At 41.8% G+C, this 25,716-nt stretch overlaps 1 protein-coding gene across 24 annotated transcripts in view; it reads left to right on the top strand.

Annotated features, from left to right (window-relative positions):
* The window catches only part of NEB (nebulin), a 98,296-nt gene that overhangs the window by 14,665 nt on the left and 57,915 nt on the right, over window positions 1–25,716 (top strand). For 15 of the 24 annotated variants that reach the window (XM_083865442.1, XM_083865451.1, XM_083865453.1 and 12 more), the window contains 45 exons: window positions 329–535; window positions 1,210–1,314; window positions 1,438–1,545; window positions 1,691–2,002; window positions 2,391–2,597; window positions 2,877–2,981; window positions 3,585–3,692; window positions 3,900–4,211; window positions 4,452–4,658; window positions 5,113–5,217; window positions 6,025–6,132; window positions 6,744–7,055; window positions 7,249–7,452; window positions 7,906–8,010; window positions 8,344–8,451; window positions 8,818–9,129; window positions 9,425–9,628; window positions 9,973–10,077; window positions 10,171–10,278; window positions 11,167–11,478; window positions 11,810–12,013; window positions 12,360–12,464; window positions 12,558–12,665; window positions 12,829–13,140; window positions 13,796–13,999; window positions 14,353–14,457; window positions 14,551–14,658; window positions 14,829–15,140; window positions 15,625–15,828; window positions 16,182–16,286; window positions 16,380–16,487; window positions 16,658–16,969; window positions 17,270–17,473; window positions 17,726–17,830; window positions 18,487–18,594; window positions 19,152–19,463; window positions 19,889–20,092; window positions 20,404–20,508; window positions 20,971–21,078; window positions 21,945–22,256; window positions 22,670–22,873; window positions 23,434–23,538; window positions 24,016–24,123; window positions 24,759–25,070; window positions 25,486–25,689. In XM_083865442.1, the coding sequence (XP_083721568.1) occupies window positions 329–535; window positions 1,210–1,314; window positions 1,438–1,545; window positions 1,691–2,002; window positions 2,391–2,597; window positions 2,877–2,981; window positions 3,585–3,692; window positions 3,900–4,211; window positions 4,452–4,658; window positions 5,113–5,217; window positions 6,025–6,132; window positions 6,744–7,055; window positions 7,249–7,452; window positions 7,906–8,010; window positions 8,344–8,451; window positions 8,818–9,129; window positions 9,425–9,628; window positions 9,973–10,077; window positions 10,171–10,278; window positions 11,167–11,478; window positions 11,810–12,013; window positions 12,360–12,464; window positions 12,558–12,665; window positions 12,829–13,140; window positions 13,796–13,999; window positions 14,353–14,457; window positions 14,551–14,658; window positions 14,829–15,140; window positions 15,625–15,828; window positions 16,182–16,286; window positions 16,380–16,487; window positions 16,658–16,969; window positions 17,270–17,473; window positions 17,726–17,830; window positions 18,487–18,594; window positions 19,152–19,463; window positions 19,889–20,092; window positions 20,404–20,508; window positions 20,971–21,078; window positions 21,945–22,256; window positions 22,670–22,873; window positions 23,434–23,538; window positions 24,016–24,123; window positions 24,759–25,070; window positions 25,486–25,689 (8,232 nt within the window). The remainder of the gene's footprint in view (window positions 1–328; window positions 536–1,209; window positions 1,315–1,437; window positions 1,546–1,690; window positions 2,003–2,390; window positions 2,598–2,876; window positions 2,982–3,584; window positions 3,693–3,899; window positions 4,212–4,451; window positions 4,659–5,112; window positions 5,218–6,024; window positions 6,133–6,743; window positions 7,056–7,248; window positions 7,453–7,905; window positions 8,011–8,343; window positions 8,452–8,817; window positions 9,130–9,424; window positions 9,629–9,972; window positions 10,078–10,170; window positions 10,279–11,166; window positions 11,479–11,809; window positions 12,014–12,359; window positions 12,465–12,557; window positions 12,666–12,828; window positions 13,141–13,795; window positions 14,000–14,352; window positions 14,458–14,550; window positions 14,659–14,828; window positions 15,141–15,624; window positions 15,829–16,181; window positions 16,287–16,379; window positions 16,488–16,657; window positions 16,970–17,269; window positions 17,474–17,725; window positions 17,831–18,486; window positions 18,595–19,151; window positions 19,464–19,888; window positions 20,093–20,403; window positions 20,509–20,970; window positions 21,079–21,944; window positions 22,257–22,669; window positions 22,874–23,433; window positions 23,539–24,015; window positions 24,124–24,758; window positions 25,071–25,485; window positions 25,690–25,716) is intronic. The other 9 variants (XM_083865435.1, XM_083865437.1, XM_083865436.1 and 6 more) reach the window with 9 other exon arrangements.

Below are 25,716 nucleotides of genomic sequence, written 5' to 3'. Positions count from 1 at the left end.
TTTCAAACATTATCAGAGTTACATGTAGTTGTTAAGTTCTAGGAAACTTATCTAGCAAAGTAACAACTTTTTTTATATCTCTCCAAATTTGGCATATTCCCAGCAAATGAGCATGTTTTACTAATTGATATATTTTTGTAGTCAGATTTTAATTACTGTGATTTTATTTCTCCTGAATACTGACTCTATCACACTTAAATTTTAATTAAATCTAAATCGCCTCTCAAAAGTGAACGACCAGGGCAAGTTTTAATGCTTTACCTGTTTTATGTCCACAGACACTAATTTTTCTTGCCTCACCGTGTTTTTCTTGTTTGTTTTTGGAAAGAATCTGTACAAATCTGACTTCAATAACTGGCTGAGAGGAGTTGGCTGGGTCCCAATCCAGTCCCTGGATGTAGAAAAGGCCAAGAAAGCCACAGAGATCCTCAGTGAGAAGAAATACCGCCAGCATCCCGACCAGCTCAAGTTCTCCATCCCCACGGATGCCATGGAACAAGTGCTGGCAAAGCAAAATGCCAAGACCATGAACAAGGTGGGGAGCTGTTGGCTTGACCCAAAGTTTGGGTCTTTGTCTCACAAAGTTATGGGGCAAGGTGCATTCCCACTGGAATTATTAAAATTTCCAATGGGTGCGGTAGTTCCTTGGTTAAGACAGGGGAGTGAGAGATCATGGTAAGCCTCTGACTGCTCTTAATTAAGGGAGTTTCATTTTCTGTTTCTGAAGATTAAAGATTTCTTCTCCAGATTTATAGTGCTTTGATAATCCGTTTTCTGTAGGACATATTCACAACAAGTGAACTGCAGAAAACCTGGAATTCTGTCAGTTTTGTACAAGTTTCCTGGAAAGTGGAGTTCTTTACACTTGTCTCTAGTTATCCAGGGCACTACTGATCCTTATTCCTTGTTTTCCATGGAAAGAATGTCTGTGAAAATAAATTCTGCTTTCCCTTACTGCAGGGAAGAGCACAGATTGCAAACTTCCTTCTTCAATATTTATTAATTATCAAAACAGACTTTGCAAATTTCTCACAATACTAAAGAAAGGAGGAAGATAATGTTGCTCCTCAGCAGCTCTGTGAAGGTTATTTCTGGTACTAATAATAATTCTAGGAAATATTATTTATTGCAAATGAGCAGAACAAAAGCAAACTCTTTTTTTATGGGTTTGGTAGCTTTTGAATGCTAAAAATTCCTTTGTAACTGCAGAGGCTGTACACAGATAAATGGAACAAAGAGAAGACCAGCATTCATGTGATGCCAGACACCCCAGAAATCCTGCAGTGCAAAGTGAACCAGATGACAATGAGTGATGTGAGTTGCTGTCCTCACTGTGGGCACTCAGTGCCTCGCTGTCATGTTAATGCCTTGTTTGAAAGTGTTTAACTCCAGGGTTCTGCCTTCATGACACCTGTTCTCTTTCATGTCTGAACTTAGAAACTTTACAAAGCTGGATGGGAGGAGGACAAGAAGAAGGGTTATGACTTGCAGCCAGATGCAATTCCAATAAAAGCAGCCAAAAGCTCCAGGGACATCGCGAGCGATGTGAGTGAAACCATTCTGTGACTTTATCTAAATTAATTGACTAAACCTGAGATCTTGTGATCTATTTTTTTCAGTGATAAAACAGTTTAATATTGCATTTTTTTTAACTGTGGCTTTTGCTGTTCTCTCTTTTTCCTCTTCTCAGTATAAATACAAACTGGCCTACGAGAAGGCCAAAGGGAAGCACATCGGCTTCCGCAGCCTGGAGGATGACCCCAAGCTGGTGCACTTCATGCAGGTGGCCAAGATGCAATCTGACAGGGAGTACAAAAAGGGTTATGAGGAGGCCAAGACTAATTTCCACACTCCAGTTGACATGGTCAGTGTGGTGGCAGCCAAGAAAGCTCAGGAAGTGGCTACCAATGCAAACTACAAGAACTTAATCCACACCTACAACGTCCTGCCCGATGCTATGAGCGTTGAGTTGGCCAAAAACATGATGCAGTTGCAAAGTGATGTAAGTAAGAGGTGCTTCAGCCTTTGAATTGTGAATCCTGAGCTGCTTAGTTTATGAAAAAACACTGTAAGATAAATAGTATGACTTTCTTAGTGAAATTAGGTCAGGTGTCTAAAAAAATGTTGTAAATTATACAAGTTTTTCAACAATTGCAGGTGTTTTCTTTTTCCTAGACTCTGAAATATTAAACTGATAAATTTGAGTGTAGAAATAAGCAGTTTTATAAATATTTACTCCTGATGTCCCATCAGGCTCTTCAGGAGCAACAGTTATGTTCAGACCAAGACAAAAAAAGTTTTGCTTTTCCTTAATACATTTTATCTTGTACTTCCAAATTTATGAACTATTTTATGCTTCATATTGGTTTTTATCTACTTTCTGCCTGCAGAATCAGTACAAAGCAGAGTATGATGAAACCATGAAGGGTGTTGGGTGGCTCCCACTGGGCTCCCTGGAAGCTGAGAAGAACAAAAAAGCCATGGAAATTGTGAGTGAGAAGAAATATCGCCAGCACCCAGACAAGTTGAAGTACTCTGTTCCTATGGATTCCATGAACATGGTCTTGGCTTTAAATAATGCCAAAATCATGGATGAGGTAAGAAAGTGCTCATCAGAATTCATCTAAGCTTGCAGAATTGGGCAACAATCTACATCTGATTTAATAGTCAAACCCTATTGTACGAAGAGCTTTAGGAAACATGATTTTATTTGGTAGCTAATGAATGTGCTTTAAGTGGTAAAATAAAAAAAGATAAATGTTCCTCCTGTGGTAGTCATTGTAAAGGCAGTTTGGATTTCAAGTGGAAAACAGTATTTAATTTTTTTAATTTAATAATAACAGATTTTGAGGTCTCTATTTTTTTAATCCCTCCAGCACAAGTACAAACAAGCCTGGGAAGAAGACAAAAAGAAAATTCACATCACTCCAGATATTCCACAGATTGTTTTAGCAAAAGCAAATGCATTCAATTTAAGTGAAGTGAGTATTGTTTGTAAGGCTGTGACCTTGCTCTTATTTTTTGACTAAGAATAAGTGAGATGAGAGCATGCAAAAGTCTCACCTTGCTAACCTGTAGTAATTTCACAAAACCTATTAATTTTCCCTTTCCCTGCTTCCTTCCCCAAAATTAGATACCCAGAATTGCCAAAAGAAAGCCATGGTTATAGTCAGGTTGTGAAGTGTTCCTGCAGACCATTAAAATATAATAGTGACTAACAAAATACAGTAGACTTTGAGTACTGTTCATGTTTGTTACTGTATTTATTATTCTATTCTTGATTTTTTTTATTTCCCCATGCACAGGGTTTTGTACAGGGCTCAAAATGTAGGAAGCACCTGTTTTTTTGGTAAAAGATGACATTGTAGAAAGGTTTGGTAGCCAATTGTTAAATCTGCATATGCTAAATAAAGTACTGCTTGTAATTATGCACATCTGCAATGTGGGCAGAAATAGACATTTTTATCTCTTTTTATTTTTTAAGATTACGTCCTTAGACATGTAACTTTTCACCAGCATTTGTGCTTGAGGAAAACATGTAAATTTTTGCTTTTTTAAAAAGATGTTTCTTTTTCCTTTTGCAGAAAATGTACAGATCTTCATTTGAAGAAACCAGGAAGAAAGGATATGACCTCAGGGCTGATGCTATTCCTGTCAAAGCTGCCAAAGCTTCCAGGGATATTGCCAGTGATGTAAGTTCTTGGGAGAAAAAATGTGCGGGGACACCTTCCTCTATCCCAGGGTGCTCCAGCCTGGCCTTGGACCTTTCCAGGGATCCAGGGGCAGCCACAGCTGCTCTGGGCAATCTGTGTTAGGTCCTCAGCACCCTCATAGGGAATTTTTTTTTCCTTGATTTCAAATCTAAATGAATTTAAGTCTCTGTTTGTGTTCTCTTCCAGTATAAATACAAATTAGGGTACGAACAAGACAAGGGGAAACTCGTTGGTTTCCGCAGCCTCCAGGATGATCCCAAACTTGTCCATTGCATGCAAGTGGCCAAGATGCAATCGGACAGGGAGTACAAGAAGGCTTATGAGACCAGCAAGACTCATTACCAGACACCTTCTGATGCCCTCAGCGTGGTGGCAGCCAAGGAAGCCCAGGACCGTGTCACCAACACCGGCTACAAACGCCTGATCCACCAGTACATGCTCCTGCCAGACGCAATGAGTTTGGAGCTGTACAGAAACATGAACCAGATCCAAAGCGATGTAAGTTTTCTTCTTGTGACTTTTGTTTTTACATCGTGGAGTAAAACCCTGCACTTTTCCAAACCATTCCTGAAGTTTGGAAAGAACAAGATTATTTTTTATGAGCTGTCTTCTTTTTGTGGTTTTTGTTTTTCCATCATGGCTGCATTTCGGAAAGAACTGGTGGATGACCAGTACTACAATTATTCTCTATGAGCTGTTTGTACGTTGTAAACTTTGCTTTTGTCTCCTGGTTGGCAGAATGAATACAAGCAGGATTACAAGGAGTGGTTCAGGGGGATTGGTTGGAGTCCCATTGGTTCCCTGGATGTGGAGAAAACAAAGAAAGCCACGGAGATTGCGAGCGATCGGAAGTACCGGCAGCACCCCAGCATGTTCCCCTTCACCAAACAGAACGATGCCATGGACCTGGTCCTTGCAAAGCAGAATGCAAATATCATGGACAAAGTGAGTGTTTAGGGGAAAAGCCAGGCAGTCATTCACATATCATCCATTCCAATGACCACTCTGTGAATCTCTGTCACACCTTTATGTGGCAGTGTTCCCCTGGGAAAAACAACTGTCACAGGCTCCTCTTTTTTAATTTCTTTTTCTCAATGAAACAGTTCTTGATAAACAGAATTGGTTAAAGAAATCTTTTCTCATTTTTCTCCAACCTCTATTCATCCCATTCTTATATAGAAATGACTGGTCCTGAAAATCTTGATGATTTGGTTTCATTTGAAGTAAGACTGGACAATAATTCAGCTGATTCTGGATTAGATCATTACATAGTAAAATAAATCTGAGTCAGCACCTTCACCTTTTTACTCACCCATATCCAAATGGAAAGGTGAAAACTCTGGAAGGACCATCTTTTTTCATTTATATTAACACATCTGATGTAACTCTCTGTCCATAGCATGCTTATACCCAAGCCTGGGAGAAGGACAAAACTAAGGTCCATGTGATGCCAGACACACCGGATATTCTACAGGCCAAACAGAACAAGACAAACTACAGCCAGGTAGAGTATTTTGATACGTCCTATCAACACTTTAAATTAATATCTACTGGAGATTTAGAACACAGGCAAGAATTCCATGTGGGTAATATTTTCAGAGTAATGTAAGTACCAGCCTCAGGCTAGCAAACTAACAGTCTAAACTGCATTATAATGTGTGGAAAATGTAAGTCCTGCATTTGAAGTCTGGAAGTGAATAGTCTGTTCTCTATGCTTAGCATAGAATTCAGTCCTGTTAAAAATCCCTTACTATAAAATTACAAGTTAAATGTGTATATTTTTAACTTAACCTATGGGAAATGTAGATGCAGTGATTCCAGCTTTTCTGTCACCTTTCAAATAGCAGAAAGTGACAATTGTGCCAGTGGAAAACACTCAGGTTTTGCTTTGCATCGTTGCTCAGAGGCAAATCTTTGACTTAAGAATGCCTGAATACTTAAAATCAACTGTGCATGAACTGTCTTGACTGTTAAATGGCTTTGTGAAAATCTTAGTAAAATTTTGTTATGCCAAACAAAAAGTGTTCAGTTATCTCAGATGTAGATATTTCAAATTCTCCAGATATGTTTCAAGTCAAGATAAGCTATAGTAGGAAGCTGCTAAATAGTGAAAAACTATTTAGTCTCCCTCCTAAGCCTTGGAAGACCAGCATTCCTTGTTTATCAGTTTCCCATTTCTCAGATCCCACTCTAGCAGCCCTTCTCTCGTAACTGAAGCCTGTGTGGTGACCAGAATTTGGATCATTAGTGTCTCTAAATAGCAGGTGACCTACATATTACTGCTTTTAATTAATATTGTTTTCAATTTTAGAAACTCTACAAGCTTGGCTGGGAGGAAATGATAAAGAAAGGCTATGACCTCACACCTGAAGCCATGTCAGTGAAAGCTGCCAAAGCTTCAAGGGACATTGCAAGTGATGTAAGCAACTCAGTGTGACACACATTGATCTGGTTGTTATAACCTACAGAGTCTCAGTAAATTGGAATACACCTCTCTGCTAAGGTGTGGCTTGGACTCAAAACCAACATTGCTGACAAAACTCCTTCCTAAGCTGTTTATGTTCAATTTATCAAGTTTCTTTCTGGCAAAGATGGACTAAAACTTGGTCCATCCATGACATGGCTGGTCATAGAAAGGGAGGAGTTTTCTGCTCTTTTGGCTGCTTCATTTTCAGAGCAGCAACAAATGCCTATGCAGAGAAATCCTCATTACAGCCCTGAAATGGATGTGGTGACACATGGACTGCTGTTACCATAGCTTGGTACAAATACAACTCCTGCATTTGTGGAAGAGATTTTATTAATCATTAGGAAATGTTTCCTGTGCTTCAGTGTCTTTGTATTTCATAATTTTTCATTGTTGATGATGTTATTCATCAAAATATCCTAGTGTGTCAATATTATGGAATTCTGAGCAGAGTGAGTGTGTGAATCAGATGGCACAGGAGAATATATTGATATTTTACTTGTATATTTTACCTTTACGTGTTTGTCACCGTGATTTGAGTGGTGCCACCTTTGCCATTGCAGTTCAAGTACAAAGAAGGATACCGCAAGCAGCAGGGGCACCACATCGGATTCCGTAGCTTGCAGGACGACCCCAAGATGTTGTGGTCCATGCAAGTAGCTAAAATGCAGAGTGAGAGGGAGTACAAGAAAGACTTTGAGAAGTGGAAGACCAAGTTCAACATGCCCGTGGATATGCTGGGCTTCCTTCTGGCCAAGAAGTGTCAGGAGCTGGTCAGTGATGTGGACTACAAACGGATACTGCACCGCTGGACTTGTCTGCCAGACCAGGTCGATGTCACCGAGGCAAAGAGGGTCAACGAGCTGCAGAGTGATGTAAGCTCCCTCTGGGTTTAATTTGCTTATTTCCATGTAAAATAATTACTGCTGACTGGAAAGTATCTTTGATGGCTCACTTTTGATATCAGTATAGATCAGATTGGAGCTCAACTGCCAGTTAGGCTTTTCATAGGGTTTAATCGATGAACGGTGAAATAATCTGCTATGATTTGATTTTCATCCTTAACAGAACCTGTATAAGTCAGATCTGCAGTGGCTCAGAGGCATTGGATGGAGTCCTTTGGGATCTCTGGAAGCTGAAAAGAACAAGAAAGCTTCTGAAATATTGAGTGAGAAGAAGTACAGGCAGCACCCAGACACTGTTAAGTTCACAAGTATCCCAGATGCCATGGATGTCGTTTTGGCAAAATCTAATGCCAAAAATAGGAGTGATGTAAGTTGCCTCTAGAGACAGAACGTGGGGTTCAATAAGTGAATACATTAATATACATTTTAAAAAGGATCTCTGGTTCAGAACATGCACTTAAAATATACAGATAGCAGGTGTTTATAGTCAGGGCCTCACTGCTCTTTGTGCCTTGTTCAGAAGAGGAAGTTCTTGATAATTTACTCAGTATAACTGCAAATAAGACTTTTAGTAGGCAGTATGTAAATATATTGTTTTAATGCTGTTTCCTTGGCATTACATGGATGTAAAACAGAAAAAAACGTTGTATTCCAGTAAGAAGTCATTGTATTGTTTGATTTTTACTATCTTTTCTTGTTTACATCCCTAATTCTTGCTTAGTACATCTTTGATTTCTAATGCAGAGAAAAGGTGAACTGAAATTTCTGCTGTGCAGGTGAATCTTGGATCAGACCAGGTTTTTGTTTGTGTCTCTTTCAGATACTCTACAGGGAAGCTTGGAACAAGGACAAGACTAAGATTCACATTATGCCTGATACACCTGAAATTTTGCTGGCTAAATCAAACTTGATCAACACAAGTGATGTAAGTTTGCATTTGAAACTGGGGATAGAGAATCTCAGCGTTGTCTCACTCTACAGAAAGCTGTGGGAATAATTCAGATTAATATATTTGCTAAAAGAAAATTTTGATCTTCGATGAAATAATCAGAAAACATTTAAATTATAATTTTAAGATATTTTATATCCAAGGTTACAAAACGTAATTAATAGCAAAGTATGGAGTTTAATTTAATTAATTATTCTGCTTTTGGAAACCCATGCTTTCTTTTCAATAGTCAGAGGTGGAAAGTGTAGCATTGAAAAACTCTCCAGAGAGTTTTATCTGCATTAATTCCTTTGAATCCTTCTCCAACAGAAACGTTACAAGTTAGGATATGAAGAGCTGAAGAAGAAAGGCTATGACCTCCCTCCTGATGCCATCCCCCTGCAGGCAGCCAAGGCATCCCGAGACATAGCCAGCGAGGTGGGTCGTGCAAAGGGAAAATCAGACTGGGGCACATAATCTTGGATAAAAATGATTTATATTTAACAGGAAGAGATATGTAAAATTTTAACACTGTTGTATTGCCGCCTACCTCAAAGGTTGTGTAATTCTTAATGGTGTAAAGTTAATTAAATTAAGTACAATAATTTAAGGATGATGGTATGTAGCTATGAGAAATCCCTTAATATCTCCTTGATATTAAAACAAATGCTAAAAATTTGGGGAAAAAACACAAGCAAATTCAAATATGTTAAATTCAAAATTATTAACTACTGTATTAACAACAGTGAAAACAAAATGGCAGCTTGGAAAGAAGTGGTAATTGTTGCTTCTGTGTTCAATCAGTACAAATACAAAACCGCGTACAGAAAACAGCTGGGCCACCACATTGGGGCCAGGAACATCGAGGATGACCCCAAGATGATGTGGTCGATGCACGTGGCCAAGATCCAGAGTGACAGGGAGTACAAGAAGGACTTTGAGAAGTCCAAGACCCACTTCAGCAGCCCCGTGGACATGCTGGGAGTGGTGCTGGCCAAGAAGTGCCAGGAGCTGGTCAGTGATGCCGATTACCGGCACCCTCTGCACCGCTGGACCTGCCTGCCCGACCAGAACGACGTTGTCCATGCCAAGACAGTGTATGACCTGCAGAGTGATGTGAGTTCTTCTTTCTTGCTGTGTTCTGTTCTAGTTTTGAAGGAAGGGTCTATGTGTCAGGGAAAGGGCAATGGAGTCAAGTTTTGTTTTGTGGAGAACCAGCAGCTGGGAAAGACAAACCCTGAGGGAAGTGGAGAATGGTATGAAGAGCCTTAGGGGATGGGTACAAACATTGAATGGGTGGCTGGTGGATGACCCAGTGGAACATACTCCATTCAGGAGAACATCCTTTGGTAGGAGTTGGGGTTGCTCAGAGTGAGGAGGTTGCTGAGCTGTTTGTGTCCTTTCCTTCCAGAACGTGTACAAGTCTGACCTGCAGTGGCTGAGGGGCATTGGTTGGTCCCCAATTGGATCACTGGACGTTGAGAAGAACAAGAGGGCGAGTGAGATCCTGAGTGACAAGAAGTATCGTCAGCACCCAGACACTCTCAAATTCACCAGCCTTCCTGATTCTATGCCCATGGTGCTGGCAAAGCACAACTCCAAAATCATGGACCAAGTAAGATTTCCTTGTGTTTCTATCCTGAAGGAAATGAGCACTTTCCTTTGTCAAGGTGTTGGTCTTCCAGGGCCCAAGTTGTGCAAGGGGAATGTTGGCTACTCTTGCATCAGGGATTTGTGTTCCTTGTTGGAGATAAAACTCTCTTTTGTGCGGTTGGAGCAGTAATGGGGTGCAATGTGGAAAAGGGTGAAGCATTAGAAAGTTTTGGGGAAAGGGCAAGAGTTTTTGGGTTAGCGCAAAGTAGAGCCCCCTTGCTTTGGTTCACAGAGCTGAGATTCTGGTTGAATTTGTTTCCCTGAGCCTGTATGATCTTACCTCCCTCTATCCTTCTCATTTCCCAGCGCTCGTACATCTCCGCCTGGGAGAAGGACAAAACCAGCATTCACATCATGCCGGACACCCCTGGCATCCTGCTGGCCCAGCAGAACAAAGTGAACTTCAGCGAGGTGGGTGGTTGTTGTGGGTGCAGTGTCTGTCCCTGGGCACGGCTGTGTCCTGGTGAGCAGCCTTGTCTGAGGGCACGGTGGTGTGTGTTGCAGAAACTGTACAAGCAGGCGATGGAGGAGGAGAAGAAGAAGGGCTACGACATGCGGGCAGATGCCATTCCCATCAAGTCTGCCAAGGCTTCCCGGGACATTGCCAGTGATGTGAGTGCACAGGAGCCCTTGTGGCACACGCTGTCACACAGGTGTCACTTGCTGGAAGTTGAACACAGGGTTTGCAACTGAACCTAATGGAGGCAACAAATCCATTGCCCGGCTTTCAGTTGTCCATCAAAGTTTTTTGTAGCTGTTCCTGCAAGTATGGGTGTGCACTGTTGCAAGGAAAGGCCTGGGTGATGTGGAACATTAGCTGTGGGAGGTGGATGATGGCCACAGTACAAAGCAGGGTCCCTCCTGATCTTGTGAGTGCATCTCCTGATGCAACAGCCTGGGGTTCTGAGATGGTGGGCTGCCTTCAGCACTGGCCCTGCAACTACACAGCTGAGCTGTGTATGAGGAAAGAAAACCAAAACCAAGTTTTCATTTAAAAATTAAAACTGTATAAAAAAACCTTAATTTTTTGTTATTCTTAGGTATTATTACAAAATTGCATTGCTGTATGTGTTTGCTGTTCTTTATTTAATCTTCCCGGCAAGTCTCTGTGTAGTTACATTTTATTGCCTCAGTAGTTTGAGTACAAGTTCATTTGGCCATTGTGCTTGAAGATCACTAAATGATTCTTTATGGAGGGTTTATTTATTGAACTTCAGGTCTTTGGTATAGCTTTCATAATTTAGACACTTTTCTTCCTCTCAGTTACTGAGCAGTAGCTCTTAATATATAGGCCAGGGAGAGTCTTGGAAAATGTGTTTTATGAGAAGGATAATGTGTGGATCCTTTTCTAGCTGTATACAGTAGATCATCAGCTGAACACTCTCACACTGTAAAGTCTGTGGTTTCAGTTGATAGATTTGTTGGAAGTGGTGCCACAGGGGTTGCTATGAATGTAAAAAACCTAAAGTAATCCTCAGTGCATACTGTTTTTTCCTGCAGTACAAATACAAGGAAGGGTATCGCAAACAGCTGGGCCATCACATCGGGGCCAGGAACATTGAAGATGACCCCAAGATGATGTGGTCAATGCACGTGGCCAAGATCCAGAGTGACAGGGAGTACAAGAAAGCCTTTGAGAAATCCAAGACCCATTTCAGCAGCCCTGTGGACATGCTGGGAGTGGTGCTGGCCAAGAAGTGCCAGGAGCTGGTCAGTGATGCCGATTACCGGCACCCTCTGCACCGCTGGACCTGCCTGCCCGACCAGAACGACGTTGTCCATGCCAAGACAGTGTACGACCTGCAGAGTGATGTGAGTTGTTCTTTCCTGGCTCTGTCACAGCCTTGGGTTTTCTGTCTGGTGTTTTTCCTGCTGTTGGAGGAGGAGTCTGTTTGTCAAGGGAAGGGCAACAGATTAAAATCCTTGTCTTCTGGAGAACCAAGGGTTGAGCAAGTCTTGGGTGCAGATGGAAATGATATGAGGAGCCCCAGGAGATGGGCAGAATCAATGAATGGGTGGCTATTGGGTTGAATGGGTTCACAGTGGAATGTGCTCCATTCAGCTGAGTTTCCCATGGTAAGAGATGAGGTTGGTTGGAGTGAGGAGGTTGCTGAGCTCTTTGTATCATTTCATGTCCTTCCAGAATGTGTACAAGTCTGACCTGCAGTGGATGAGGGGCATTGGCTGGTCCCCAATTGGGTCACTGGATGCTGAGAAGAACAAGAGGGCGAGTGAGATCCTGAGTGACAAGAAGTATCGTCAGCACCCAGACACTCTCAAATTCACGAGCCTTCCTGACTCCATGCCCATGGTGCTGGCAAAGCACAACTCCCAAATCATGGACCAGGTAAGCTTTCCTTGTGTTTGCATCCTGAAGGAAAAGAGCAACTTCCTTTCCATGAATGTTGTTCTATGTCCTTCCATGGTCTGGGTTCTTCAAGGGAGATGCTTCATCCTCTTGCATCAGGGGTTTGTGTTCCTTGTTTGAGATAAAACTCTCTTTCGAAGCTGTAATGAGGTACAGTATAGAAAAAAAAGGGTGAAGCATTGGAAATTTTGGGAAAAGGGAAGGTGTTCCTGGGTCAGTGCAAGGTAGAGCCCTCTTGCTTTAGTTTATGGACCTGATTTGCTCCTTGAGTTTGTTTCTCTGAGCCTGTGTGATCTTACCTCCTTCTATCCTCCTCATTTCCCAGCGCTCGTACATCTCAGCCTGGGAGAAGGACAAAACCAGCATTCACATCATGCCAGACACCCCTGGCATCCTGCTGGCCCAGCAGAACAAAGTGAACTTCAGCGAGGTGGGTGGTTGTTGTGGGTGCAGTGTCTGTCCCTGGGCACGGCTGTGTCCTGGTGAGCAGCCTTGTCTGAGGGCACGGTGGTGTGTGTTGCAGAAACTGTACAAGCAGGCGATGGAGGAGGAGAAGAAGAAGGGCTACGACATGCGGGCAGATGCCATTCCCATCAAGTCTGCCAAGGCTTCCCGGGACATTGCCAGTGATGTGAGTGCACAGGAGCCCTCATGGCACACACTGCGGCTGAATCCTTTCTTTCTTTAACATCTCTGTGGCTTCAGCTGCTGTATTTTATGGATGTCGTGCCACAGGGGTCTTGGTGACATAAAAACCCCTAAACTAACACTGAGTGAATATTTTTTGTCCATAGTACAAGTACAAGGAAGGGTATCGCAAACAGCTGGGCCACCACATCGGGGCCAGGAACATTGAAGACGACCCCAAGATGATGTGGTCGATGCACGTGGCCAAGATCCAGAGTGACAGGGAGTACAAGAAAGCCTTTGAGAAATCCAAGACCCATTTCAGCAGCCCCGTGGACATGCTGGGAGTGGTGCTGGCCAAGAAGTGCCAGGAGCTGGTCAGTGATGCCGATTACCGGCACCCTCTGCACCGCTGGACCTGCCTGCCCGACCAGAACGACGTTGTCCATGCCAAGACAGTGTATGACCTGCAGAGTGATGTGAGTTCTTCTTTCCTGGCTGTATTGTAACCACAAGTCTCTCTTGTGTTCTGTTCCCCTGCTGGAAGAAGTCCATGTGGGATAATAATTATTGGCTCATTCTGTGGTACTGAGGTTGTGTTGTGGAACTTCTTGTCATGGGCAGTCAGTGATGATGTTTCCATGGGCTTATACTTCATGGTCACAGAAGAATACTTTTTTGCCATGAATATTTTATGGGGAGATTTGTGGCTGGGACCTTCACTACAGCAAGGCAGGGGAAGAACAACAGAGTCAAATATTTGTCTTTGGAGGACAAACATTGGCAATGGCAAGCTGTGAGTGCAGTGGTACATGGTACAATGGGTCTTGGGAGGAGTAAGGTACCTCCCATGCGTCTGCGAGCTGCAGAATGACAAATGGGGCAGTTCTTTGCTGGGGATACTAAGAACATGGAGAGGGAGGGTGGTGGATTCCTTGGCAGATCCTTGTGCTGCTGAAAGAGTGGGGAGCCAGATGTGGGAAGCAGATCTTAACGTGAGTCCCATTTGTGATGTACAGTGGATTGACCCAGGGAGGAAGTGATCCATTTGGTGGAGCTTCCCATGGTAGGAGATGAAGTTGCTTGGAGTCAGGAATTTTCTGAGTTGCTTACTATCCTTTCCTGTCCTTCCAGAATGTGTACAAATCTGACCTGCAGTGGCTGAGGGGCATTGGCTGGTCCCCAATTGGGTCACTGGATGCTGAGAAGAACAAGAGGGCGAGTGAGATCCTGAGTGACAAGAAGTATCGTCAGCACCCAGACACTCTCAAATTCACAAGTCTTCCTGACTCCATGCCCATGGTGCTGGCAAAGCACAACTCCCAGATCATGGACCAAGTGAGATTTCCTTGTGTTTCTATCCTGAAGGAAATGAACAACTTCCTTTCTAAGGAACTTGGTCCATGTCTTTCCTTGGCCCAGGTTGTGCAAGGGGAGGAAATCACTCTTGCCTCAGGGATTTGTTCTCCTTGTTTGAGATAAAGCTCTTGTTTTCTGTGGTTGGAGCAGTAATGGGGTGCACTGTGGAAAAGAAAAGGGTGAAGCAATTGAAATTTTGGGTAAAGGAAAGGTGTTCCTGGGTCAGTGCAAGGTAGAGCCCCCTTGCTTTGGTTCATGCACCTGATTTGCTCCTTGAGTTTTTTCCTGAGCCTGTGTTGATCTTGCATCCCTCTGTCCTCCTCATTTCCCAGCGCTCGTACATCTCTGCCTGGGAGAAGGACAAAACCAGCATTCACATCATGCCGGACACCCCTGGCATCCTGCTGGCCCAGCAGAACAAAGTGAACTTCAGCGAGGTGGGTGGTTGTTGTGGGTGCAGTGTCTGTCCCTGGGCACTGCTGTGTCCTGGTGAGCAGCCTTGTCTGAGGGCACGGTGGTGTGTGTTGCAGAAACTGTACAAGCAGGCGATGGAGGAGGAGAAGAAGAAGGGCTACGACATGCGGGCAGATGCCATTCCCATCAAGTCTGCCAAGGCTTCCCGGGACATTGCCAGTGATGTGAGTGCACAGGAGCCCTCATGGCACACACTGGGGCTGAATCCTTTCTTTCTTTATAATCTCTGTGGCTTCAGCTGCTGTGTTTTCTGGAGCTGGTGCTACAGGGGCTGCTGGGGTCATATAAAAACTCCAATCTAACACTGAGTGAACATTTTTTTTTTTGTCCATAGTACAAGTACAAGGAAGGGTATCGCAAACAGCTGGGCCACCACATTGGGGCCAGGAACATTGAGGATGACCCCAAGATGATGTGGTCAATGCATGTGGCCAAGATCCAGAGTGACAGGGAGTACAAGAAGGACTTTGAGAAGTCCAAGACGAGGTTCAGCAGCCCCGTGGACATGCTGGGAGTGGTGCTGGCCAAGAAGTGCCAGGAGCTGGTCAGTGATGCCGATTACCGGCACCCTCTGCACCGCTGGACCTGCCTGCCCGACCAAAACGACGTTGTCCATGCCAAGACAGTGTATGACCTGCAGAGTGATGTGAGTTCTTCTTTCCTGGCTGTGTGACAGCCTTTGGTTGTCTATTCTGCTGTTGGAGGAGGTTTTTGTAGCAAGGGAATATCAAGGGAATTCAAATCCTTTTTTTTCTGGAAAACCAAGATTTGGGAAAGGCAAGAAATTTTGCAGCTGTGAATGGTATGAAGAGCCTTAGGAGATGGGATAAAAGGTTCCTCCAATGTCTCTGCCAGTTAGAGATTGCCAAATGGGGTAGATCTTTGCTGGTAATACTAAGAGGATAGAGGGGGAAGATTTGTGGATTGCTTGGTAGCCTTTTGTGGTGTTGGAGGAGTGAGGAGACAGGGTTTTGGCAGCTGAGCCTATCTGGAGGTACTTTTGTGGCACAGGCTGGTGGGTTGACCCAGGGAAATGTGCTCCATTCCGCTGAGTTTCCCATGGTAGGAGATGAAGTTGCTTGGAATGAGGAATTTCCTGAGTTGCTTACTGTCTGTTCCTATCCTTCCAGAACGTGTACAAGTCTGACCTGCAGTGGCTGAGGGGCATTGGCTGGTCCCCAATTGGATCACTGGATGCTGAGAAGAACAAGAGGGCGAGTGAGATCCTGAGTGACAAGAAGTATCGTCAGCACCCAGACACTCTCAAATTCACAAGCCTTCCTGACTCCATGCCCATGGTGCTGGCAAAGCACAACTCCCAGATCATGGACCAAGTGAGATTTCCTCATGTTTGCATCTTGAAGGAAATGAGCACTTTCTTTCCCTGGATGTTGTTCAGTCTCCTTCCATGGCCCAAGTTGTGCGAAGGGAATGTTAAGTCCTTGTGCATCAGGGATTTGTGCTCCTTGTTAGAGATGAAATTTTTGTTTGAGTAGTTGGAGCAGTAATGGGGTACAGTGTGGAAAGGAAAAGGGTGAAGCATTGGGAAGATTTGGGGAATGGGCGGGAGTTTCTGGGTTAGTTCAAAATAGGATCCCCTTGCTTTGGTTTATAGAGCCAGTTTTCCTCTTGAGTTTTTTCCTGAGCCTGTGTGATCTTACCTCCTTCTATCCTCCTCATTTCCCAGCGCTCGTACATCTCAGCCTGGGAGAAGGACAAAACCAGCATTCACATCATGCCGGACACCCCTGGCATCCTGCTGGCCCAGCAGAACAAAGTGAACTTCAGCGAGGTGGGTGGTTGTTGTGGGTGCAGTGTCTGTCCCTGGGCACGGCTGTGTCCTGGTGAGCAGCCTTGTCTGAGGGCACGGTGGTGTGTGTTGCAGAAACTGTACAAGCAGGCGATGGAGGAGGAGAAGAAGAAGGGCTACGACATGCGGGCAGATGCCATTCCCATCAAGTCTGCCAAGGCTTCCCGGGATATTGCCAGTGATGTGAGTGCACAGGAGCCCTTGTGGCACACACTGGGGCTGAATCCTTTCTTTCTTTAACATCTCTGTGGCTTCAGCTGCTGTGTTTATTGGTGGTGGTGCCACAGGGGCTGCTGGGGTCATAGAAAAACTCCAACCTAACACTGAGTGAACATTTTTTTTTTTGTCCACAGTACAAATACAAGGAAGGGTATCGCAAACAGCTGGGCCACCACATTGGGGCCAGGAACATTGAGGATGACCCCAAGATGATGTGGTCAATGCATGTGGCCAAGATCCAGAGTGACAGGGAGTACAAGAAGGACTTTGAGAAGACCAAGACAAGGTTCAGCAGCCCCGTGGACATGCTGGGAGTGGTGCTGGCCAAGAAGTGCCAGGAGCTGGTCAGTGATGCCGATTACCGGCACTACCTCCATGAATGGACTTGTCTGCCTGACCAGAATGATGTGATCCACGCCAGGCAAGCCTACGACCTCCAGAGTGATGTGAGTATTTGCTGAAAAGCCCTGGACTACTGAAATGTTTGTAATTTCCTTGGTGTATAGACTAGTTGCTCTCATATAGTATTTTTTTCTCGTTCTGTTTTTTTTGCCCTGTTCCAAGCAAGGGCATTATATTTTGAGTATTGGAGGAATCTGAACAAAGGCACTACGAAGGTTTTTATACAGCCAAACAGCAAAATTATCTCCATATAATCCTTCATAATAGGCCGTTTTAATATTTTTAAATGCTGATTAATCTAAAAAAGGCAAATTTTTAACTGCTGCCTTTATATTTTGTAACAGAACTGCTACAAGTCCGACCTGGAATGGCTGCGGGGCATTGGTTGGGTCCCAATTGGATCCTTGGAAGTGGAGAAGGCCAAGAAGGCAGGAGAGATCCTGAGTGACAAGATTTACCGCCAGCATCCGGACACCATCAAGTTCACCAGCATCCCAGACTCTCTCCCAATGGTGTTGGCCAAGCAGAATGCAGACACCATGAACAAGGTGAGTCTGAGTTGGATCAGGTAACACATCAACAGTCTCTGCCTAAATCCCTGAGACAGGACTAGGACTACAGACCTGTGAGGTTTCAGCACAGTAAGGCTGTAAAAAGGTAAGTTCCATTCTTGGTAGTCAATGGGAAACTTACTTTCATCAAGAGCTGATTTAATATTTTTCTAGATAATTACTAAGTTAATTTGTCACCAATTATCAGTTGTGAATGTCTCCAAATACTCTGCTGTGCTTGTCCTGCAGCGTTTGTATACTGAGGCCTGGGATAAAGACAAGACACAAATCCACATCATGCCTGACACGCCTGAAATCACTCTGGCAAGAGAGAACAAGAGAAACTACAGTCTGGTGAGTGTGGGAGGTCTCCAAATGTAATTGCTCTGTGTCATGGCTGGATCAGGAATGTTCTGGGAAACCTTCCCAGTTTCCTTAAGTAATTCCCGTGTTTGACTTTAAAAGCATTGTTTGTATATTTGTGGTAGTGCATACATTGAACAGTGAGCACTGGTGAGAAGAAATTCCAGAAATTCCACACAAGTTTTGTGTTTCCACTGAATTTTTGGGGAGTCATTTCTGCCAGTGTACATAATGTTGGGAAGGCAAAAATGAATACCAGAAAGGTAATTGCCAGCATAATTCTGAAAAGATGTGATGCCAGTGTTCAACATTATTTTAGGCAAACAAGTTCACATCAGCAACCCACATCAGTGGTTTTAAAAGGCAAGTTTTGCTCCATTAGTACAGAAGAAAAGTTTAGCTCTAAACTGTATTTGATTTTACATTATTTAAAGCAGTAAAATAAAAATTAATTAACAAATGTATTTAGCAAAGATCTTCCTTTGACATGAATTTGTATCAGCTAGTGATCTGGGGTTTTGAGTTAAAGGTGGATAAAACTGGGTATAATAAATCTAAACACAATTATTACATCTAAGCAATTATTTTTTGCATAGAGTATAATAGATGGAACTTATAGGAGTCTCATTGTTTAATTCTTCATCTAGAAACAATACAGACAAGCCATGGAAGATGCAAAGAAGAAAGGCTATGATTTGAGAGCTGATGCCATCCCCATCCAAGCAGCCAAAGCATCCAGGCAAATTGCCAGTGATGTAAGACTCTACTTTTTTGTTTCTTTCTATGCTGACATCTCTCCTCTGCAACCTGAAAATTATCAGCTGGATTCTGCAAAAGGCACTGCAGTTAGACTGTGACCTTAAGTAATAGATTTTTGAAAGTAAATGATCATATATGTTTAAAAAAAAAAAATTAATAATTATAAGAACAATATAATGCTGCTGTCCTGATAATTCTATAGCTCAGAACCCTATATGTGTAAATAAGTATTTACAGTATGTACATCATTATATATAAAAAGGATTAAATGCATTTAATAAGACCAGGATTATTTCTCACTAGTATTACTAAAGCACATTTCTTCAAAAAGCAAAATGATAAAAAATTTGTTTAGTGTTCTAACTCAAATAGCAAAAAAATTTAGTCCTAGAATCCTAGAACATTATTAGCATGAGAATTGATTTGATTGTTTGGGGTTTTTTTAATGATAGGTTATAGATTAGTTTGGAAAGATTATTGTTAGAAATATTTCATATGAGTCACTGATATTTGTAGGTGCTACAAAAGTGTAATATCTTGGTTTGTGTTTCAGTACAAGTACAAGGAAGGGTATCGCAAACAGCTGGGCCACCACATCGGGGCCAGGAACATCGAGGACGACCCCAAGATGATGTGGTCGATGCACGTGGCCAAGATCCAGAGTGACAGGGAGTACAAGAAGGACTTTGAGAAGTCCAAGACTCATTTCAGCAGCCCCGTGGACATGCTGGGAATTGTGTTGGCCAAGAAATGCCAAGGCTTGGTCAGTGACATTGACTACCGGCACTACCTGCACCAGTGGATCTGTCTGCCCGACCAGAATGATGTGATCCATGCCAAGCAAGCCTATGACCTGCAGAGTGATGTGAGTTCTCTGGCATTTGATTTTTGCTGAGGAATGTATTTGATATTTTACATAGTTGCATCAGGCCATCTTGTTCTGATGTGGCAGAACCAACTTTTTGAGATTTATTTTTAAATTCTCTTGCTGATTGAAACTGAGCTCTACAACAGGATGTGTTAACTAATTGATACTTCAAGGAAATTCTCTAACTCCTGAATTGCCATCTATCATTTACTATCTGTGAAAGCTGGATAATGGTCACTCCTAACGTAGTGGAAATGCAGTTGTTTTTTCTGTGTTTTCTCTTGTGCTTTGAATTTATTTAAATTACTTGTTAAGTTCATAGTAAGATTATTTATGAGCGAACTATTCACCATGTAAGTTGCATATTGTTTATTATTGATAGAGTAACCTGTGTGGGTGATTTTTTAAAATATTTTTAACAGAACTGCTACAAATCTGACCTGGAATGGCTGCGGGGAGTTGGCTGGGTCCCAATTGGTTCCTTGGAAGTTGAGAAAGCCAAGAGAGCAGGGGAGATCCTGAGTGATAAAATTTACCGCCAGCGTCCGGACACCATCAAGTTCACCAGTGTCACGGATTCCCTGGAGATGGTGTTGGCCAAGCAGAACGCAGACACCATGAACAAGGTGAGTCCTCATCCCACTGGGTGCCATGTCAGAAGTCTCTGCCTCATCCCTGGAGACAGGACTGGAATGAGCTTGGGCACAAGCAATACTCATTGGTTTATTTTTTCTTCGTAATCAATGTGGTGTTTAAGTGTTGTTACATTTCCACAATCCTCCTTTTGTTGATACTACTTGTCCTATTTGCCTAACTGATTATCCCTGTTGTTTTTCCTATATTTTTATCTGGTATAGTCTATTTTTTTTTCCTAGATTATTGAAATATCAACCTGTTTTTGAATGCCATATCGATCTCTTCCTGTTTTCTTTTTTAGCGTTTGTACACCGAAGCGTGGAACAAAGACAAGACCTCGATTCACGTCATGCCTGACACCCCAGAAATCCTACTGGCCAAACAAAACAGAGTGAACTACAGTGAGGTGAGTGCAACTGAAATCTGAGACAATTAACTTGTACTTCTGACAAGTGTGCTTTTGTCATCTCTGACTTTTAGTTAATATTAAAACATTGTCAGGTAGTTTATTTTCACAAATGGTCTGTTCCTATCCTGAAATCAGAGTTGTTCCAGGAATTGACCTTCTGGATATCTAATTGGGCTATTAAAATATATATTATCCCCTGAAAATGAGAAATCATTTCTACAGCAAGGTATGGAAATAACTAGTTTTGCTTTGCTTTCCCTAAACAATTTCCATTTTCCAAACATCTACAATGAAATTACAAGATCTTTGAAGCCTGCAAGTTTTATTCTTTAATGAACGTGGAGCTGGGCTGAAGATGTTTAAGTTGCCTGAAAATCAACAATATTTTAATTACTCAGATGTGCTGAACTGAAATGCTATTTCATTTTTGAAACTACATTGTGAGTTATTTTTTCACAGAAAATGTACAAACTGGCCTTGGAGGAGTCGAAGAAGAAGGGCCATGATTTGCGTTACGATGCCATTCCCATCCAGTCTGCCAAAGCCTCCAGGGAGATTGCCAGTGAGGTGAGCAGGCTTTGTTCTCATTTCTCTGTGGGTTTGGTAAAGAAAAAGAATCAAAATGTTTGCTATTGTCATACTTCATAGAATAGATAATACTGAAATCTATTTTCATAGTGATTCTTATTAATGATTCCACCACATTGCCTTTAGTCCTTGGAAGGAAGGGGTAGCCAGTATTTTTATTGTGAGGAATGTATCAGTGTAGTAAATAAATACATATAATAATGTGAAGATTATTGATATGCTCCCTGCAATACTTCTGTTGATGCCCATGGATATTCAAGCAGCATGACCAAAAAGGTGTATGAACCAGTGGTAGAGTTTCTTAGGTTAATTTCTGATTCAAACTATATTGCTGTTAAAGTATCATAATGAAATTCAAGATGTCTGAACATAAAAACAGGGATAAACTATACAATGACTATGGGAGCTTTTGCTTCTGGAATGAAGCAGCATTGCTTAGGGATGGAGGATAACAGACTTTTATGCTCCTTGTTTTCTATCAAGTTTGATACTTCAGCTCTTAGTATTAAGATCAAATCACATGGTCACCACCTAATCAAGGAGTTTTATAAAAAGTTTTTAAAGTAAATTAATATTTACAATTTAATCTTAATTGTGAATAGAATGTGGAATGCCAAACTTGTTAGAATGTGACATTAAACATTTAGTGAATTGAAAGCATATTATATAAAAAGTCTTAGATAATTATATCTACTAAAAATGCTTCTTATGTGAAAATTAAACCCAGAGTAGAAAGATTTACATCATATTTTTATCTTTAAAAAATATCCAGTGTGTTAAACTGTTAGAATTATTTATTAATTTGTCAATACACACCAAGTAACTTTAAGTCTCTTCTGTTTCAGTACAAGTACAAGGAAGGGTATCGCAAACAGCTGGGCCACCACATCGGGGCCAGGAACATCGAGGATGACCCCAAGATGATGTGGTCAATGCACGTGGCCAAGATCCAGAGTGACAGGGAGTACAAGAAGGACTTTGAGAAGTCCAAGACCCACTTCAGCAGCCCCGTGGACATGCTGGGAATTGTGTTGGCCAAGAAATGCCAGGGGTTGGTCAGTGACATTGACTACCGGCACTACCTGCACCAGTGGATCTGTCTGCCCGACCAGAATGACGTGATCCACGCCAAGCAAGCCTATGACCTGCAGAGTGATGTGAGTTCTCTGGCATTTGATTTTTGCTGAGGAATGTATTTGATATTTTACATAATTGAATCAGGACATCTTGTTCTGATATGGTAGAACCAACTTTTCAAGACTTATTTTTAAGTTTCATGGTTAATTGACACTCAATCTCTTACAGGTTATATTAACTAATTGATATTTAAATGAAATCCTGTAATTCCAGGATTTGAACTATCTATCATTTACTATTCTGTGAAAGTTGGATAATGGTTTCAACCTTAATGTTGGTGAAATGCTGTCATTTTTTCTACAATTTTTTTTACAGCTTTGAATTTATTTGAATGAGGAGCTGATAGGAAGGTTATTTTCCTTTGGAAAGATGCACTGTTTAACACAGATTATTATTTTATTAAAATAACTTGTGTAATTTTTTCTTGTAACAGAACTGCTACAAATCTGACCTGGAATGGCTGCGGGGAGTTGGCTGGGTCCCAATTGGTTCCTTGGAAGTTGAGAAAGCCAAGAGAGCAGGGGAGATCCTGAGTGATAAAATTTACCGCCAGCGTCCGGACACCATCAAGTTCACCAGTGTCACGGATTCCCTGGAGATGGTGTTGGCCAAGCAGAACGCAGACACCATGAACAAGGTGAGTCCTGATCCCACTGGGTGACACATCAGAGGTCTCTGCCTCATCCCTGGAGACAGGACTGGGAATTAACTGAGCACAAGCAGTCCTGCAGTTCAGACATGATCCATTTTCAATCAGTGTGCTCTTGTTATTTCACTCAAAACTCTTAGGGTGGGTAATGGAATACTCAAATTTGTGTAATATTCTGCATTTTACATTTCAATCTTTTCCTTGGCATGTGTATGCATTGGGCTAATAATGCTGTGGTTTACTCGTTATTTTGAAGCAGTGTGGCATTTTCCTTAATGTTTTTAAACCCCTTCAGATAAATTCTCCATTTGTTGCTATTACTTTTGCCAGATTAAAATAACGGTATATCCATGTTATATTTTATAGTGTCATAAAATGATCTGAGTTAGAAAGGACATTAAAGATTATTTTGTTCCAACTCCCTGTCATGGGAAGGGACAATTTCCACTAGACCAAGTTCCTATCATTTTAATTAATGTGTTTTCCTTGATTATTGACATATTAACCTGGTTTGGAATGTCCTATAAATCTCTTATTTTCCTTCTTAGCGTTTGTACACTGAAGCGTGGAACAAAGACAAGACCTCGATTCATGTCATGCCTGACACCCCAGAAATCCTGCTGGCCAAACAGAACAGAATGAACTACAGTGAGGTGAGTGCAACTGGAGAGCTGACACAATTAAAGGGTTTCTGATAAGTACGCTTTTGTCACATCTGATTTTTTAGTAATGGTAAAATATTGTCAGGTTGTTTGTTTTCATACATGGCCAATTCCAGTGCTGAAAGCAGAGTTGTTCTTTCAGAAAAATTATTTCCTTTTAAAATACGTTACCTGCCGTAAATGAGAAATCATTTCTACACCAAGTTGTGGAAATTGGTAATTTACCTTTTTAAATGCTCCAGTCTTTGCCCTTCCTAAATGATTTCCATTTTCCAAACATCTACAATCAAATTATAAGGTCTTTGAAATCTGCTTATTTTTTATTTTTCTAGAGAATGGTATTTAAATTGTCTGAAGATGAATAATGTTGTTTAGGGACTTGATTTGTTTTGCTGGATGGTTATGCTGAACTGAAATGTAATTTTGAATTTTATTTTTTAAACTAAAATGTGCCTCTCTTTCTCACAGAAAATGTACAAACTGGCCTTGGAGGAGTCGAAGAAGAAGGGCCATGATTTGCGTTATGATGCCATTCCCATCCAGTCTGCCAAAGCCTCCAGGGAGATTGCCAGTGAGGTGAGCAGGCTTTGTTCTCATTTCTCTATGGATTTGGTAATGGAAAAGAATCAGAATCTTTGTTCAGTTGTTTGCTAATATCATATTTCACAAAATAGAAAATATAGAAATCTGTTCTCATACTGATTCTACCTCTTGCCTTTAGTGCACAGAAATAATGGATAGACAGTGTTCTTTGCATGTTATCTATCACAGTAATGAACAAATATAATAATGTGAAGATTATTGATATGCCCCTCATTGCCATCCATTGATGTTCAAGTAGGATGAACAAAAAGATGTAAGTGTCTATGCTAGATTTTGTCAAAATAATTTCTCATTCAATACAGGAAGTACTTTAAAATCTGTCCCCTAAAGAGATATGTAAGTAAATAAATTCTAAAAGTTTAAATGCTTGTCTTTTCTGGAGGTAAGAAATAATTCTGTTTCAGTGTCACATTGGAATACAAAACCAGGAAAAAACTCTGCAATGACTAGGACAGGTTTTATTTCAAGGATGAGGCAATATCACTTAGAGTAGGAGGATAACAGATTTTTATGCTCCTTATTTTTCTACCAAGAAATCTATTCAAATGCTTTGTCTTAAAAAGGATAAAATATATTTATAGATATACATGGATTTTTTTTTCCTGCAGTACAAGTACAAGGAAGGGTATCGCAAACAGCTGGGCCACCACATTGGGGCCAGGAACATCGAGGACGACCCCAAGATGATGTGGTCAATGCACGTGGCCAAGATCCAGAGTGACAGGGAGTACAAGAAGGACTTTGAGAAGTCCAAGACGAGGTTCAGCAGCCCCGTGGACATGCTGGGAATTGTGTTGGCCAAGAAGTGCCAGCAGCTGGTCAGCGACGCAGACTACCGGCACTACCTGCACCAGTGGATCTGTCTGCCTGACCAGAATGATGTGATCCATGCCAAGGAAGCCTATGACCTCCAGAGCGATGTGAGCAAATCCTTACATTTCTAATACATCATTAAATACTCTGGGTCTTTTGCACTCTAATTTTTTTAAGTATGTATTATAAGCCTTAGTGCCTTGCATCGAACTTGATTAAATATTTTCATCCTTTCATTCTTTTGATTCTTTCATCAGATTTATGTTTAATCCTATTTTTTTTCTTCTTAACTTGAGGTATAATCTGTGTGTTACTCTGATACTAGCATTGTGCTCCTATACCTCTTTTACTTTTCTTATTTAATAATTATTTTACTTATTCTTCAAAAACAGCAGTTGTTTTCAGAACCATATCCTCAGAAACATACCCAGTTGTTCATATATAGGTTGTGCTTGTTTATATTAATTTTAATATTGGATCACACTTGCACGTATATAACAAACTTTTTTTTTTTTTTTTCAGGCTGTTTACAAATCAGACCTGGAATGGCTGAGAGGCATTGGATGGGTTCCCATTGGTTCCTTGGAAGTTGAGAAAGCCAAGAGAGCTGGAGAAATCCTCAGTGACAGGAAGTATCGGCAACCCGCAGACAAGATCAAATTTACCAGTGTGACTGATTCCTTGGCCATGGTCTTAGCCAAGCAAAATGCTGAGATCATGAACAAGGTGAGGGTGGTATTGCCGGTTAATAGA

Source organism: Zosterops lateralis, assembly GCF_965231275.1.
Source record: "Zosterops lateralis genome assembly, chromosome: 7".
NCBI classification, from domain to species: Eukaryota; Metazoa; Chordata; class Aves; order Passeriformes; family Zosteropidae; genus Zosterops; species Zosterops lateralis.
The sequence above is the reverse complement of the archived record's forward strand: the minus strand, read 5'-3'. Positions and strand labels throughout refer to the sequence as shown.